Consider the following 17,262-nt stretch of genomic DNA (forward strand, 5'->3'; position numbering starts at 1 on the left):
CCGTGTGGCCACGCCCCCATCTACTCCATGTGACCACGCCCCTCATCTACCCCATGTGGCCACGCCCCCTCATCTACCCCGTGTGGCTTCCCCGTGTTTACCAGCTGTTTTGTGTTATTTCCGATTAGTTCAGTGTATTTAAGTCCACATCAGAGTATGTTTCCCCAGTCCTGTCATTGATGGTATGTGTTCCTCTGTGAGGATTGAGTCAGAATAAAACCCCGTTCATTTGTATCTTTAGCTTCCTTCGCCTGCTTATCTGCTCTCAACATAACACTTTGTGGTTTACTTTCAATTAAACACACACTTACAAATGTCTGCATTATCTTCCGGGACACATTTAACTGGTACGCAATTAAATAATCGCCATATAAAGCAATGTCTGCTTGCAATGTCCTGTTGTAACAGCACAAATGCAGACCTATTTGATGTGCATCTGCACTGCTATGACCAGGAATTGTCAGGTGTATCGCTTTATTATGATGACTGTATACTGCATACTTGCATACAAGTTATGTTCATCCTTGGTTATATTCTTTATATAGTCATAGTCATGTTGCCTATTGATCTAACAGCATTTGGACAGAATGCCAGTCAGTCACAGGCCACATATCATCACATGCACTAATTCCAACACACTGTCAACGATCCACCACGCAAAAAAACAAGAGTAGCCTGGGGGAAACACATAGCAGAGACATGAATTACAGTGGGAATCAAGTCCACAAGCACAGATGTGTGGAGCTAACCCACAAACTGATGCAAGGAGTAAGTTATGAACGACAGCAGGTAATTTAGTCTCGAAAGGTGTGTGGATGTGAGCGGCCTCCATTAAGCCAGACTTTCTTGCAAGATGTTTCCTTCTTTGTGCCGTGCTTCCTGGGATGGTCTGCTGGCCAGACCCGTAGCCAGAACAAAATTTCATGGTGGGAGGAGTCAAGCAATCGTAGTTGATGGGAGTTCTGAGGACAGAAGGAAGAAAAATTGGTTCAGAGAGATAACCAATCAAAGTGTAGAGGAGGTGGGTCCAAGCAACTAGAGGAGGCATGACCAAGACATCTGATTGGTTGGTCCCTCCTTCTCTAGTTTCTCTAGTTTCCCATGAGCACAACCTTCCTGATAAGCAAGGGTGGCATGATGGGGAGGGGGGGTTAGCATGATTCTAAGGGTCCTTGACTTACAGGGGCCCTAAAAAAATTGTAATTTAACTGGATTAGTCTGAATTGAGGGCCCAATATGTTGTGCTTTCATGAGCCTAGCATCCCTGCTGATAGATCCCCTTCAGTACTTTTTGCCGATTCGTGCCTGATTGGTGATGAAAAAACATGCTGGCTCACTTATAGAACCTGGTGAAGCCCGCGAGGTGCCCCAGCCAGGCTTCACTGCCAGCGACAAAGTGAAATTGGCTTGCTAAGTCCGCCCTCCTTCAGAAAAGTGTGCCCTAGGCGGGTGCGTATTGGGGTGACGGAACTGGTCACAGTGATCCTGTGCTGGATAAGTGCTCATGGAAGATGGATATAAAATTACTTTTCTTAAAGACCACAACTTATACACCAGGATCTTTGCGCGGCAACCTTAATATCACATCGATGGTGTACGTAATTCGGTTAACCAGCAGATGGCGCACACTAATAAATATTAGCATAAGCTCTGCTCGGAGGTACAGGTATTTTTCAGAACAAAAAGAATAACTACAAAGACAAAAAAAAAATCAATCTGATAAAAAAAAAAATTGCAAAAGTATACACACTCTTCTTGACACAAAGTGATGTTAAACTGCAACATTTGCCGTAATAGCAAGACAACTTTGACAAATAATACGTCAGATTGCTATTAGGAACCGCAGAGATTGACAGGAGGTAATTTTTAATACGATTTGCAATCTCTTCTCCTAATGGAGGGCGCTAAAGTCTGACAGGTGGGATGGGGGTGTTGTTTTGACTATTAATCCAAGGGATTCCCCACATGGCTGACCGAGCAGACTGGTGGTAGTGCTGGCATGGGTGCTTGTCGGTCGGTCTTAAATCGTCTAGATCCATATACAACGCAATCGAGACCTAAACGCCTAATTTAAAACCACATCCGCTCTGCATGATGAAATCTTCAATCAGATATAGGCAGATCGTCATCTTAGCACCTTGCCATAGTGCTGTGTAAACAGCCAGAAAATACTGCCCTTGTGTCGGGCGTATTATTTACCAGGCTTATCAAAACCAAAATCTCCCAGTTTAATAAAAAAAAGGGTCTAAAATCAAATATTTCAATTCTCGTTTTGTTCTACTATTAAATCATAAACAAACATACATTATTGTTTATTAAATTTATTAAATAAATAAACAAGTCAATAAACAAGACGCACTTTAACTAAGGATACTGTATGTGAGTGTTTTAGAGCATGCAAACGCACTGTATGTGAGTCTTTTGCAGCATGCAAACGCTTGTTTGTATAAATAATGTCCCGCAGTGCGGTGTATCGCGCTCGGCATTGCCGCGCCGAGTCCCGGCCTCTCCTCCTTCCTCGGGTGACAGTTGCAAGACATCCTCCCTCCCCGCGTGTATCTCCGCCTTTGCAGCCAGAGGTCCGCCAGCGGGGCCAGGACAGGGGGAAGCGGGGCAGGCTCCGCCCTGTGGAAGTGCAATCCGGACCCGCTGTCGGATGTACGCTTCTGTTAAATTCACAAAACCCATACAGGGAAGCGCGGGAATGGGCGGTAATGTCTGGTCTTAGGCACGTTTTGTTAAAATAATGAAAAACGCACTGTAGGATGAGGGGACACCGCGATGAAGCACAGCGCTTCCATCTGCAGTAATAATAATAATAATAATAATAATAATAATAATAACTGTGGTTGACCAAGACGCCCGAGTTCAGCGACACCCAGTTCCAGCAAGTTTGCAATGGGTAAGATCTTTCCTTAAAAAGCATTATGCCGTACAGTCTTTAGTTTATACTTACTGAAGCGCTAAAAGTGTATTTTTAAAAGCTCTGGGGTTATGGATAGGGTTTTGCACCTGCGTTTTGGATGGCGTCCAGTCCGCCGGACAGGCGTGATGTAGCGCTCAGAGGGTCGTATTTAAAAAAAGCAATTTGGCCTTACAGCGGTATTCCATATTAAATCTGCTTTCCATAAAGATTTTATGAGGCTGCTTTAGCAGAGCTGGGAAACAGCCTACATCCGTCATAAATACTTTGAAACGGAATTATATGTATATAATCTCTTATGACTGGCAGGTATATTAATATGGCGATGTGACTACCCTTGCTTGTTTGAAGGAAGTATGTCAGCATGCGGCATTCTTAGGTTTTTCCTGTGTTGACCACAGCAAGCTTCTCTTTTTCTGCTTAAAAGTCCTTTTAGGGTAAACAGGAGCAGCTGTTAGTGGTGGCCCAGGGTTTTGATATATCATTAGCTAATCTCACTGTTTCTGGTATGACTCTTCATTTCTGCATCAAGCCTCACAGCTATATGTCCTTTGGGCTTAAAGGCATGTGTAGCTCTGGAGGACCAGGGGGCTGTTAGTGCTGGTCCTGATGCCAGTCTTCACTTGCTTCACCCACCACACTGCACTTAATTTGCTGACGAGCAATCCCCCCCCCCCCCCTTCCCACCGCCCGCATTAGTTTGAGATATGGATTCCTGCAGACTGACACCAAAGTGCTTGTTTTTCAGCTCCACGCGATGGCCAAGATTCGACAAGGCCCTGAGAGGGAGCCTGCCATTGGTCAGAAGCAGGTGTGCTGCATGAGAGCCCTCCTCCAATTGGCCGGCACACGGCAGCAAATCACGCCCTTGAGCTCTGACTGCACCAGAGTGAGAGCGAGAGAGCGAGATAGAAAGAGAGAGAGAGAGGGTGTACAGGAGAGAGAGGGAGCGTGCGGTCGCGGCTGGGATGCTGTCTTGGAGGAAGTAGCGAAGGCGGCTACGCGCTACAAGAAGAGTGGCGTGAATGTTGCACGTCAGACAGAGCCATAGCGTTCTGGGGATGCAGCATGGCTTCACCGTCGCAGTTCGCGAGGTCCTCCAGGGACATCGCCAATGTGATGCAGAGGCTGCAAGGTAGGTGACTCCTCTCAGCTCATTCCTGGGCTCCCCAGCCGATACCACCTCCGGCTTGACACAGCGAGCTTTGGAGAAAACGGCCGCAGGCTTGACAGATCGCAGATTTTTTATAACCTTTTTTCTCCTGCCTCCATCCTGGGGGGGGGGGGTACGTGGCATTATTTTGTTATTACTGAGCGGTGCTTTGGCCGAAATAAGTCACAGTGCGTTGGGAGGGTGTTGTGTTCCTGCAGAAAGGCCCTGTTCAGCCGGGTAAGGGCTCCTTGTTGACCTTGGTCCCCCGGAGAGGGTCCTGGCGGCCCGGCCTCATTGGCCTCGCATCGGCAGTCATGCAGCACGACGCCAGGTCCTGCCCTTCCTGTCCGTGTGGTCCATGCAGTTCATCGTACACACACTTTGGCATGTACCAATCAGTGATGCACACGCACACACACACACACACACTCAGAGACACATTCTCACCCATATTCACACTTTGTACACTGAAAAACACACATTGTCTTTCCTACTGACATGCTCTCACTCATATGCATAGATGCATGGTGACCGAAACGTGTCTGTGCACATGCACACACTCCCGCACATACACGCACACACACACACACACACATGCACACACACACAGAACGGAGAGAAACGTAAACAGGACACACAGGTATTTGCAAACATATGCATTCTGATTCCATGCACACACACTACACATTGGGTTACGACCCCAAAATCACGCAATAATTAATAAAGCCCGCTGGTCCGTGTTTGTTAACGCGAGGTGTTTCAATTAAAATGATTAGTGACATTGGCGGCATGGGTGGAGGTACAGTTCTTCATTGGTTAATTTCCTCCTTTGTGACAGAAGATTGCGTGTATTGCTGTACTGCTTGTTCCGCTCAGACTACAGTTTTGTCCGGGAGAACAGAGGTCAGGCTTTGGTGTAGGCGTAAGAGTCTCTCTCAGGGAGGTGGGTCTACTGAGCTCAGCTGTCACTGTGGCTAATAGCACTCAGTCTAGTCCTCTGCATGAGCTGAATGCTCCCCGGCCCCTTCACCGGGAGGTCGTTTGATTGGACGTGTCCGTGTGGGATGGCATTTGATTGGACGTGTCCACTTTACTAACGTCGGCCTGGCATTGGGCGACTCGGCAGCCCCTCCCCCTCGTGATGGGAACTAGCGGCTGTATTTGATCACGATCAGAGGTGGGTCCGCTGATGACAGGCAGGTCCCTCAAGGTACTCAGCACTGTTCCTCACCAGCCCTTGCTATTGGCTCCAGCACATTTGCTGGTGCATCCGGTCACTGGTTTCTTCATTTCCTGAACTTCTTTAACCAGTCCTAAAGACTTTATGTACAGAAGGGCAGAGCCTGGGCAACAGGAACAGGCAGCATTACCACATTGTTACACAGGACTGGGATGAAATGGAATCTCTAAATGACTCATAGAAAGACTCATTGCTGAATATGAGCTTATACTGTATCCAGTGGGCTGCACAGAGCACCACCTGGCAGGTCGTTTTCCGGCATTTCTGCCCCATTACTGGTTTCTCTCTTCTCTCTGGTTGAACCCGCAGATCCCTACTGACCTTGGTTGAGTTTGCGAGCAAGCGACATTGCCTGGTTTTCATTTTTGCTTTTTTTTTTTTTTTTATCAAGTTAGTCAGACGTCTTGCTCGTCTACATCAACCTGCAAGGTCTCATAATGTCACGTCTTGTCTGTCCTATTTGCCCTGTCTTGTCGGTCTGTTTGGGTACTGTTAGGTCATAATGGGGGGTGGGCAGGGTTGGAGTGGCTTCGCTTAATGTATCGCTCCGTAAATGAAAAATAAATCTGTCCTCTGAAGAAGGGGGTAAATACGTTTGAGAAGAAAATTCAAATAGCTGCAATCAAAGGTATTGTAATTATAGGATATATTTAACTTTTCATGTTTAAAGAATCTTTGCTCTTTGCATATTTTGTTTATTAGAATGCAAAGTGAAGGAGATCAGGACGTCCTGAATAATTGCTGCATCAGGAACACCTTGAGGACCGACTCGCTGTCTGCGAGTCTCTTGGGCTCAAAGATGACTCTCTTACCTTCCGTTTGTAGACTTCGCCCTGTGGTTGTCTTATTTCTTAATTACCTGCCACCGGCAGGGAGTGAGTCACCTGTGACTGGGCCCTTGTTTAGATTAAAATGATTCTGTTTTGCATAAAGCTTGATGAGCAATTTCTGTTTCTGTAATCGCCAGTCAAGCCATTCTTACAGCTCTTTGCTGGCATTTTCCGCTGTTATTTTATATGACCCTAAATTGCCGCCTTTTTTATTTTTAGCTATTTTTCACAGGGTTTAATCAGTGATCGACCACAAAAGTGAGCTTGGCGACATTTTTAGAGACGTACAAAACTCCTTGTCAGTGTTTCTCTTTATTGTCCCTCCGGTGCCAGTGCACCGGTCTTTTCTGCTTTGGTTTAGTGTGTGAGCGCAGTGCATTTCTCATTATTTAAAAAAAAAACATGCCTAAGTCAGTTCTCCATTTGACATCTTTTGAATTACCCAGCATCCCGCTGTTCTGCAAATCGACGTCACAATCGCCAAACGACTATTTGGTTGGTGATTTGCACACGGGTGCTGTCTCATAACAACCGATAATATTGATTATTTTAAAATATATCCAGGAATGTCTTTATATTAGTTACATTTGATTGATTATTTATACTGTAGTGGTGCTGTTATCTCCTGTGAACCGGTGCTACTATCTAAACTCAATACACTGGTCCTCTTCATCGTTGTGGCCCGAAACGTTCACTTACATTACTACACATTGACCCCGTACTTGCAGAGAAGAGAAGTAGGTGAGGCTTTGATATCACAGTACAGATGTACAGCACTGTTTAGGCAAAACACAGAGTGGCATCCCCTTCTGAAGGCGTTGCCTGTTAGATGCAGAATCACCCATTGTGGCTTTGGCAGTTTTGAAATTAGCCGGTTTTTTCAGTGTTTCGTCATGTTGGGCGCCTGTTACCATGGTGACCATCTTTAGGAAGGAAGCAGACCGGCCGGCTTGCTTTCTCTCTATTCTCTTCTCGCTCTGCGGCGAATTTCCTGTTTGCTGCCACTTTCGCGGCAAATTGAATCTGACCGGCGTCCACGTCTCCCTGCAGAAACATCTCCGCGGCGTCTGAGGAGCGTCTGCCGGCCACGCGCTCGGAATTACAATTCAGCCCCGCGATTGGCCGGGATTTAGCGCCAGCCCTGACGCTAAGCTGAAGGCCACATTCCCGATTCAGTTACTGCGTTTGGGGACATTCGGCAAATGCGGTTTATAAGATTGCTCATTTGACGACTCGCAGGGATGACACTGGCAGCATCCCATGAAAAGCAGATTTAAAGCCAGAGTAGGACGTAGTCGGGGGATGGAGGGCGTCGCGTGCCGTTTTTTTTCATCCGAAACGCCAACACCTCTTCCTTCCTCTGCCCTGAGGCTCCCGCAGCGTTCCGTCAGAGGGACGGCGAGCTGATAAGCAGCGGCAGGGGAAAGCCCCCTGCTCCCTTACATTTCCATGGCTACCGTCTCCGCTCGGGCCGGGTCTGTCTGTAGCCAGTACATCAGAGTTGCCTGTATAACAATAGGGGCTTTTGTCTGCTCACTTCAATAATGACTCATGCATAATTACTGGAATCCATAAATATAAAAAAGGGGGTTTTCTAGAAGGAGCCGAACCGATGGAAGATAAAGACATATTCGCCTGCCGGTGTTAAATCTTGCATTCTTGCCATAATTGAGCAGCCCTGAAGTTGGAATAAGCAGGACGATTCCCCCTGAAGCGTAAACAAACCACATCCAGGGTGGCCACGGACAGAGAAGAGGTGGAACACGTGAATGCAGACGGGGGGAAGATGCGCCGTGTTCCCTGCATTTGTAGCGGAGTGGCGAGCGGTGTGGCCAGCCAATTAGAGACGCCATATGGCCGAGAAGCCGGGCGTGCAGTGTGGGTACCCTCAGCCTGGACCTTCCCCCACCCGCCATGTGTCTGTCTCCACTTCTGTCACCAGCGTTCGTTTCTGTGTGGTAAAGGAGTCATACAACCCCCCCCCCCTTTCGCTCTCTCTCTCTCTCTGTCTCTCCCTCTCTCTGAGCTGAGGGCTTTTCTCCAGAACCTTCTGGGAGACCGGTGGCATCAGGCCCCCACGCGCTCTTACCCACGCCCCGTCTGTGTGTGGGAAGGTGACTTTGGGGCTTCATCGATGGGGGGGAGGGGGAGGGTTTGGCTGGCAGGGAGACAGAGGAACAGATTCCAGTCCAGACCGTGCTGTTTATCCACTAAGCCACACAGTACCCAAGAGCGCCTTGTGTAAAGCTGCCCCCCCTCCCCCCCCCAGCCATGGGTGTTCTTAGTAATGCCTTTTGTGAAATGGTGTATTCAGCCTTTACACACCACTCAGCAAAGTGCCGTATTAATCGGTAATTGTCACGCAGCAGTAATTGACACACTGTTTTATAATAAGACTGATTCTTTTTCCGTTGTAGGAAAGCACTGGGTATATGTTTAACACAGTGATTACAACAAGCTGGCAGACAATAGACACTCCAGTGTTTGGTCAGTATGTTAATTAAATGCAGAAAGATTGGCAGCTCGTCACATCAGAAGGCTTGAAAGAGGCCGCCAAGGAAATTGGTTTTTTTACTGGATTTTCAGCAGGACAGCTAGACACGTGTGGAATGGTTAGATAGAGTAAAGCTGGTCAGGTACAAGCTGGTTAGGTGGAATAAAGCTGGACAGGTACGAATTGGTTAGACAGAGTAAAGCTGGTTAGATGGAGTAAAGCTGGTCAGGTACGAGCTGTTTAGGTAGAGTAAAGGCGGCGAGCTACAGCTGGTTTGGTAGAGTAAAGGCAGTGAGGTACAAGCTGGTTTGGTAGAGTAAAGCTGGTCAGGTACTTGCTGGTTTGGTAGAGTAAAGCTGGTCAGGTACGAGCTTGTTAGAGTAAAGCTGGTCAGGTACAAACTGGTTAGGTAGAATAAAGCTGGTCAGGTACAAATTCGTTAGACAGAGTAAAGCTGGTCAGGTACAAGCTGTTTAGGTAGAGTAAAGGCGGTGAGGTACGAGCTGGTTTGGTAGAGTAAAGCTGGTCAGGTATGAGCTGGTTAGACAGAGTGAAGCTGGTCAGGTATGAGCTGGTTAGACAGAGTGAAGCTGGTCATGGACAAGCTGGTTAGATAGGAATGCTGGTTAGGTAAAAACTGGTTACTTACAGGAATGCATGTCACACATCAGTAGCTAAAGTTTTATCATGTAGAGTAATAGATTTGATATCATATATCTCTTCAAGGTGATGCAGGTTCTGGGTCAGACTGATGCAGGCTCCAGGTTAGACTGGTGCAAGCTGTGGGTCAGACTGATGTAGCTTCAGACTGAGGGATCTGCAGATCATCAGAGCTTAATAAACATCATCCAAATCCAATCAAGTGCAAACCACGTAAGTTGTACTTCCAACATGAGCTGAACCACAGTGCACATGTACAGGTCATTTATTACTTACTTCTAAATTATACCTGCCTTGTGCTAGAGATGGCAAAAGCAGTCAGTGGGCTGCTGCTTCATCTAGGCCAACCATCAGACGGAAACCGCAGGGCATTTGGGCTGTGTTGCCATGACAGCCCTGACACGCTCTGGGGCGTGTCTCTGGCCGTGGGTTTGTGTGTGCGTGTGGTGTGCGGATGAGGGAGATATGAAACCTCATTGGTGACAATGAGCAGCGAGGTGCCGGAAGGGGGGGGGGGGGGGGGTGTCCTGTCAGGGTGAAGACGAGGCACTATGTACCATGTCTGCACTTTCTTCCCCAGCCTTGGGAATGACGGGAGCGACGTCACACTATAAAGATTTTGTGGTTGCAGCCAGGAGACTGCAGGAGAATCAGGGGGTGAATGTGCACAACCGTATAGCATGGGGTTGCCAGATGTGCTCTGGTATTCCCAGCGACCCTCCACCTTTGGGGCTGATTGAGAGTGCAGTGTGCCTGATTGAGAGTGCAGTGTGCCTGATTGAGAGTGCAGTGTGCCTGTAGCATGCTATTATTTAGTGACTACAGGGTTGCCAGATGTGCCCAGTGATCCACCTGTGGGTTGGGATTGCGAAGGCCATGTGCCCAGAGCCATGCGTTTTATTCTGGGACTCCAGGCTTGCCAGAGGCACTCTGTACTCTAAGGTAAATGTGCGTCACGTGGCTGACAGAACTGCACATGCGAGGCGCCGGAGGGTAGGGTTGCCGGGGGCGATATCCATTTCATTTAAGCAGCGCATTTTAAATGCACATTAACCCCGTTTGAAAACACACTCATCTTACAGGGTGGGGGGGCCCAGACGAAATGGGTTACAATGGGGAATTGTGGGATGTTGGGGTTGGGGGGGTCGTGGGTCTAGCTAAACTCTGGCTTTGGGGATGGGGGGGGCACCAGGAGATGGTGTGTGAGTGGCGCTTTGCCACCCACAGGCACGTGCTGCCTCCATGCCCCTGCCAGGAAGTGGCTCTGCCACATCGCATGCACGCGCTTCATTTGCCGCGGTGGTTGGGGGGCGGGCTCATCATGCCGCATCTCGCGTTCCTGCCCTCCACATCCCCCCCTGCTGGACAGGAAAGGTGATGCCACTCTACCTTGTGCTGCACCAGGCATGCACTGGAGGCGAGGGCAGGCACGACTGTGGTTGTAATAAGGGTGCGTGCTTAGGAAGGGGGGCACAGGGAAAAGCCAAAGGAGTGAGCTGGGGAAGTGCAGTGAGAAGCTAAAGGAGTGAGCTGGGGAAGTGCAGTGAGAAGCCAGAGAAGTCAGCTGGGGAAGTGCAATGAGAAGCCAGAGGAGTGAGCTGGAGAGGTGCAGTGAGAAGCCAGAGGAGTGAGCTGGGGAAGTGCAGTGAGAAGCCAGATGAGTGAGCTGGGGAGGTGCAGTGAGAAGCCAGAGGAGTGAGCTGGGGAGGTGCAGTGAGAAGCCAGAGGAGTGAGCTGGGGAAGTGCAGTGAGAAGCCAGATGAGTGAGCTGGGGAGGTGCAGTGAGAAGCCAGAGGAGTGAGCTGGGGAGGTGCAGTGAGAAGCCAGAGGAGTGAGCTGGGGAAGTGCAATGAGAAGCCAGAGGAGTGAGCTGGAGAGGTGCAGTGAGAAGCCAGAGGAGTGAGCTGGGGAAGTGCAGTGAGAAGCCAGATGAGTGAGCTGGGGAGGTGCAGTGAGAAGCCAGAGGAGTGAGCTGGGGAAGTGCAGTGAGAAGCCAGAGGAGTGAGCTGGGGAGGTGCAGTGAGAAGCCAGAGGAGTGAGCTGGACAGGTGCAGTGAGAAGCCAGAGGAGTGAGCTGGGGAGGTACAGTGAGAAGCCAGAGGAGTGAGCTGGGGAGGTACAGTGAGAAGCCAGAGGAGTGAGCTGGACAGGTATAGTGAGAAGCCAGAGGAGTGAGCTGGGGAGGTGCAGTGAGAAGCCAGAGGAGTGAGCTGGGGAGGTGCAGTGAGAAGCCAGAGGAGTGAGCTGGGGAGGTGCAGTGAGAAGCCAGAGGAGTGAGCTGGGGAGGTACAGTGAGAAGCCAGAGGAGTGAGCTGGGGAGGTACAGTGAGAAGCCAGAGGAGTGAGCTGGACAGGTATAGTGAGAAGCCAGAGGAGTGAGCTGGGGAGGTGCAGTGAGAAGCCAGAGGAGTGAGCTGGGGAGGTGCAGTGAGAAGCCAGAGGAGTGAGCTGGGGAGGTGCAGTGAGAAGCCAGAGGAGTGAGCTGGGGAGGTGCAGTGAGAAGCCAGAGGAGTGAGCTGGGGAGGTGCAGTGAGAAGCCAGAGGAGTGAGCTGGGGAGGTACAGTGAGAAGCCAGAGGAGTGAGCTGGGGAGGTACAGTGAGAAGCCAGAGGAGTGAGCTGGACAGGTATAGTGAGAAGCCAGAGGAGTGAGCTGGGGAGGTGCAGTGAGAAGCCAGAGGAGTGAGCTGGGGAGGTGCAGTGAGAAGCCAGAGGAGTGAGCTGGGGAGGTGCAGTGAGAAGCCAGAGGAGTGAGCTGACTTTATATAATGCCTTTCACAACAGAGTCCTCCCAAAGCGCTTTACATGGATGTGTTGTGATGTATAAAACATCAATCGTGACCTGAGCATGTCTCTGACCTGTGCGTAACCATGACCTTTGTGTGTCTGACCTGTGTGTGTGTTTGACCAGTGCGTAACCATGACCTTTGTGTGTCTGACCTGTGTGTGTCTCTGACCTGTGTGCATTACTCTCGCCAGGGCGTAAGTGTGTCCTGTGCATGTCGGATCTCTGGTAACTGCAACCTGTGTGTGATTATGACCTTTGTGTAACTGCGGTGTGCGTGTAACGGCGACTTGAACGTGACTGTGACCTCAGCGTGATGCGGGACGCGGCTGGGTAAAACCCTGGGTAAAAGGTGTGGTACTATAAGGTAGCCATGTGTTACCTTCACGCCCTTTTGTTTCATTTGCGGGACGGTGAGGTGGAGACGTTAATGGGGGTTCAGAGGGAAAGCTTTTAGGCAGCAGGGTTGCTATGGCGATAGGTAAAAAATAAAACCTGCAAGCTTTATTCCTTGTGAGAACACCTGTTTCTTACTGCGGGGCATCAATTAGGGCAGATTTATGGAGAGCATCGTTAAGGGTTGGAGACTGGGATGAGGGAAGCTGAAAGGGAAATGAGCGTCCCCGGGGAAATCAGGAGCTAAATGGGGGAACAGATACATCGGGTGAAGGCGTGCGGTGGAGAAATCGGCCATGTTCCTCCCTGCCGCATAGCATTAAGCTAACAGCGCTTTGCCATGCAGTCTGGCCTGTGTCGGATTATTTTGCTCCTCGTCTTGGCCGCACTCTGTCTGATCTCAGCCGTAACAAGAGAAATCGCAGCTTTGCCAACTGCTTTCTGTCGCCGTCACCCCTGTGCATCTGTCACGCTCGTGTCTGTGACGACCGCCAGGTGGTGCTCCTTGGCTTTCTCCTTACCAGAGCGGAGTTCGAGCTCCTCAGGACTGCGTTCCCAGACATCTTCAGGAATCGATCGCCGAGGAGGGGCCGTTCCTTAAGCCCACAGGATAGGCTGTTTGATTTACGTCTCTGCCAAACTGCCCCGTTGCCCTCCCCCAGGAATACAATCCTCGTCTGCCTCCTGGGTAAAAAAAATGCAGAGAAACCGCGATGCGCGCGGTCATGGCCGCCGGCAAGGTCCTGCACGGTGGAGCGTGCTGAGAGGGCCAGGTGGGAGACGATCAGGCGTGGTTCGCTTCAAATGCCCCCCCGGGTCACGGCGCTGGCCAGAAGCGCACGTGCCCACATGTGCATACCGCCCTCGGGCCGTCCCGCGTGAAGCTGAAGGCTGTCTCAGCTCTGTTCCCCCGCGTTCTTCTGTGCTTTGTGTGCTTTTTAAAATTGTATTCAAAGGAAAAGCTTCAACTGTGTTTGGTCAAGCCAGGACGAGGAGCAGTTGTGAATTGAATATGCTGGATTAAACCTAAAAATCTCACATTCTGAAGTTTCATTATTTGATACTGTAATATTTTACAGGCATGTTTACTACCATTCAGCAATCAGCTGACCATCCATCCATCTATCCATCCATCCATCCATCCATCCATCCACTTATCCTGATGAAGGTCATGTCAAACTCTGCACCACCGCACTTCAAAGCAGGACCTGGCATCAAAGCCTCTCATATAAACCACAGTCATTTCAGATGCTACTCTTGAAGCCCTTAAACCCATAAATGATGGAGGTGTCGCCCATGCACCCATTCCTAGTCTTCCCGCTTCAGCACCACGGACAGCTCTCGCACACCTGTACTGTACCAGTCTGCAGGTCAGGTAGTGGTGGTCCGTGCCCCCCGCCCCTCCTGCAAGCTTCCTGCATCAGTATGTCCGAGCATCCTGCTCCGCGTGCCTGTACAAAGGAAAACAAGAAGTCTGTTTGCTTTCAAGAGATTTATTATCATTTATTTAAATACATTGATTTCACTGACCTTTTTGGTCTATGGTGCACACCGCTAGCGCATGAATAAACGGAGTCTTACTGCTGGATCGGAGAAGCAGTCATGGTAGATGGACAGAAGGATAATTTTCCTAACAGCTTCACGTGCGATTTTGTATTGTTTTAGCCATCACATTTGGCCGCTTTTAATTACTTCATCGTTATTTCACGCACGTGAAACGAAATTGCGATTCAGACAGAACAAAGAATAATAAACACTGAAGAATAAATGCTGGAGATGGGGGTAACAAAATAAAAATGATAAACAATAGCGGACAACAGTGACAGCGAAAATGACACAGTGCAAATAACGCGGTAATATCGTCGCGTTTGCGTCTGACATTCGCAGTTTTCATTATTCGCGAATTGGCTGTGAACAGTTAGACAGGAATTCTTTGCCGAAAGCTTCCTAAAAGATTGCAGGAACTCGCAGAAGATGTGTAAGCCGAAAACAATGCTGAAAATGATTTAATCACATAAAATCACATAATATATGCATGTTAGTAATACGTAATATTTGTTAGTGTAAGTACATGTTACACGTATAATATTAAAATTCTTGGCTTGGGTCTCGCGTCTTCGTTATAGCAACCAGCCTCACTCACGTCTTAACTCTCTCTGTTATGGTGGGATCTTCTGTTTCTCACAGTGACTTTTAAGCTCCAGAGTCCAAAAACGTAGTTCTTCCAGAGCATACAGTAGCAACTCTGTACTTACAGGGCTGCGATTTAGGGTTAGATCGCTTGTATATTTTATAAAAAGGGCTTGATTTTAATGATTCATTCAAAGGATGCAGAACAGTACTGTTTGTTTATTGGTAATGAATAGACTTGTTTTGTTATCGTTCAGGCTAGCAGACTGTTATGGGTAGTGGTTAGTGGGGCCCAAATATTATGCACGAATTGACCCTAACCCTCACAAATGTGAAGGGGTTACAGTACAAGAACGCGGTGTGTTCAGGACAGTGCATATAGATAGCAGACTGTGCAAATCAACACAACCATCGTAGTGTAGATGTATATTTCGTCATGGCTTATGAAATACGTGCATTTTTGCATTTATTTTTTTTATTGCGTTTTAAGAGCCTGCAATAGCAGACTTTTACGACGGTCCAACATAAAAATTTGTCCAGCATGTTCCCATGTTTACTGCCCCCGAGAGTTTGACCTTTGCCCTTTGGCCCCTGCTTCCTTCCTTCCTGTTTACAATCACACTATGTCAGTTTTTTTAAAAAGACCGCGTCGCTTTTGTTAAACATACTGTGAAACCTTTTATTGCGATAGTCATAATGTGTTATTGAGTTTATTGTAATTTAATCTCAGCATTAGTTATTTACAAATTACTGGAAAATTGTATAAATATAAAACAGAAGAATGCCGGTTATTTTTCAATCTCGATGAGACCTGATCCCCAAACAGCACAGGGCCACTTTGCATTTTCCCACGAGGCCTGGGCGCCGATTGAGAGCGTCGTTTGGATCGCATAATTAGCCCCGATAATGGCTGATGGGCGTGATTGACACGTTGGAGGAGGGTACAAGGGGCCCGGAGGGGGGTGGAGCTGGGGACGAGAGACAGAGACCAGGCTGACGGCATGTGACAGCTGGCATGAGTTATTAATGACGCTGATAAATGGAAACGTTCTGGTGATGTAGAGCCGCAGTGGGGGGGGGGCGGGGGGGGGAGCGGGGGGGGGGGGGGGACTGCACAAGTAATAAAGGTTTCTCTGTTCATTTCTTTGTTGATGCTGCTGGCTGAGAATCCAGTGGAGGCCAGGATGGGATGTGTGTGATGATGCATGCCACATTCCAACATAAGGCCCCCCCCCATACACACACGCGCACGTGCACATGCACACCCGCACACGCACACACACAGAAGTGTAGCTAGTCTGTGCTCTGTAATCTCACCCCAGATGCCTTGTTGGAAGAACGCTACTTTTGTCTTTAGCGGTTCAGTCCCATAGTGGCCCATGTGTGTCCGTGCTGTGTGAGTGTATGTGTGTGTGTGTGTCCTGCCAAGGCTACCCCTGCTCCGTAAACACAGCTTACCGTGACATCAGAGGCTCTCTCCTTGCTGATTGGCCGACCGGGGGGAAGCAGATTATTCCTGCAGGCTGCGGGAGGCGGGGGATGAGAGCACAGGGACAGAGCGCACTGGCAGAGGAGAGCAGAGCGCGGCAGCGAGTTGGGCGCGAGGCCGTCCGCTTGCAGTCGTGTAGCCACTTGCAGGTTATTTTAGCTTCGCCGTCTGGACACTGCGCCGGGGGTGTGATCTCTGCAGGCGCCACTGCAGCGTTTCCCTCCTCGGCCCCCGCGGGGCGCTGCCTCGCTGGTGCGTGAAGGGCAGAGCAGCTGGGATGGCCGGGAAAGCCGGCATGGCCACGAGGAAAAGCACGTCTGTCAGCCTGGTGACGGGCTTCCACCAGTACCTCCGCGGTAGGCTGGGGCCGGGGTCTGTGTTTGTGTGTCTGCGAATATGTGTGAGTGTGAATGTGCATCAGTGTTTGTGTGTCTGTGAGCCTGTGAATGTGTCTGTGCATCTGTACGTGTATCTCTGTGTTTTCCTGTATGTGTGATAGGCAGACAGCAGGTAGACAGCAGTAGCTGGATGCAGGGTCTGCAACGCGTTTGACACTAAACTCAGCCACATGCTGCCTGTCCGCCCACAAGTGTGATCTGTGTCCAGGCCGGATGCGACCATGCGCTGCACCTCATCTCACTATCTGCCTGAGTTTACCTTGGATGGTAGTGTGGGGGAGTTAGTGGGGGGGTGGGGATTGGGAGTGCTGGGGGGGTCATGGGGGGGCATGTGTGTTTTTTTATGAGAAGTGTGGGCCCCTTGGAGGTTTGAACACCCAGATGTTGCTTCCTGTCTGGCCTGATCTGTCTGAAGTTACTCAGCAACATGGGGGTCTGATGTGTGTGTGTGTGTGTGTGTGTGTGGAGGGGGGGTGTGGATGGTGGGGGCTATCGATAGCTCATGTTTCTTCAGAACTCACTTCATTAATTCACAAAACTAAAGTCTGGAAATATGCATTGTGTGTGTGGGGGGATGCTTTTATGTCTGCCAGGGAGGCGGGGTCTTCAGCTGTCAATCACATAGGGTGCTTATGTTTGTGACAAGGGGGGCGTGGTCCTGAGCTGCCAGTCACACTGGTGGGGGGGGGAAGCAGCTTGAGATCCTTCACAGAGGGCAGGACAAACCCTGTTTTCAAGGGGCCAAATGAACTAATTTTGAAATAT

General features: G+C 49.4%; 1 protein-coding gene across 7 annotated transcripts in view; it reads left to right on the plus strand.

The window, feature by feature from the left end:
* The first annotated feature begins 2,689 nt into the window (after positions 1 to 2,689).
* Positions 2,690 to 17,262, plus strand: part of LOC125714795 (nesprin-1-like) — a 133,906-nt gene continuing 119,333 nt past the window's right edge. For 6 of the 7 annotated variants that reach the window (XM_048985767.1, XM_048985770.1, XM_048985772.1 and 3 more), the window contains exon 1: positions 16,192 to 16,455. In XM_048985767.1, the coding sequence (XP_048841724.1) occupies positions 16,377 to 16,455 (79 nt within the window). In that variant the 5' untranslated portion in view covers positions 16,192 to 16,376. Of the gene's footprint in view, positions 2,903 to 3,671; positions 4,059 to 16,191; positions 16,456 to 17,262 lie in introns of those variants that run through there. The other variant, XM_048985768.1, reaches the window with a different exon arrangement.

Source organism: Brienomyrus brachyistius, chromosome 19, assembly GCF_023856365.1.
Source record: "Brienomyrus brachyistius isolate T26 chromosome 19, BBRACH_0.4, whole genome shotgun sequence".
Lineage (NCBI taxonomy): Eukaryota > Metazoa > Chordata > Actinopteri > Osteoglossiformes > Mormyridae > Brienomyrus > Brienomyrus brachyistius.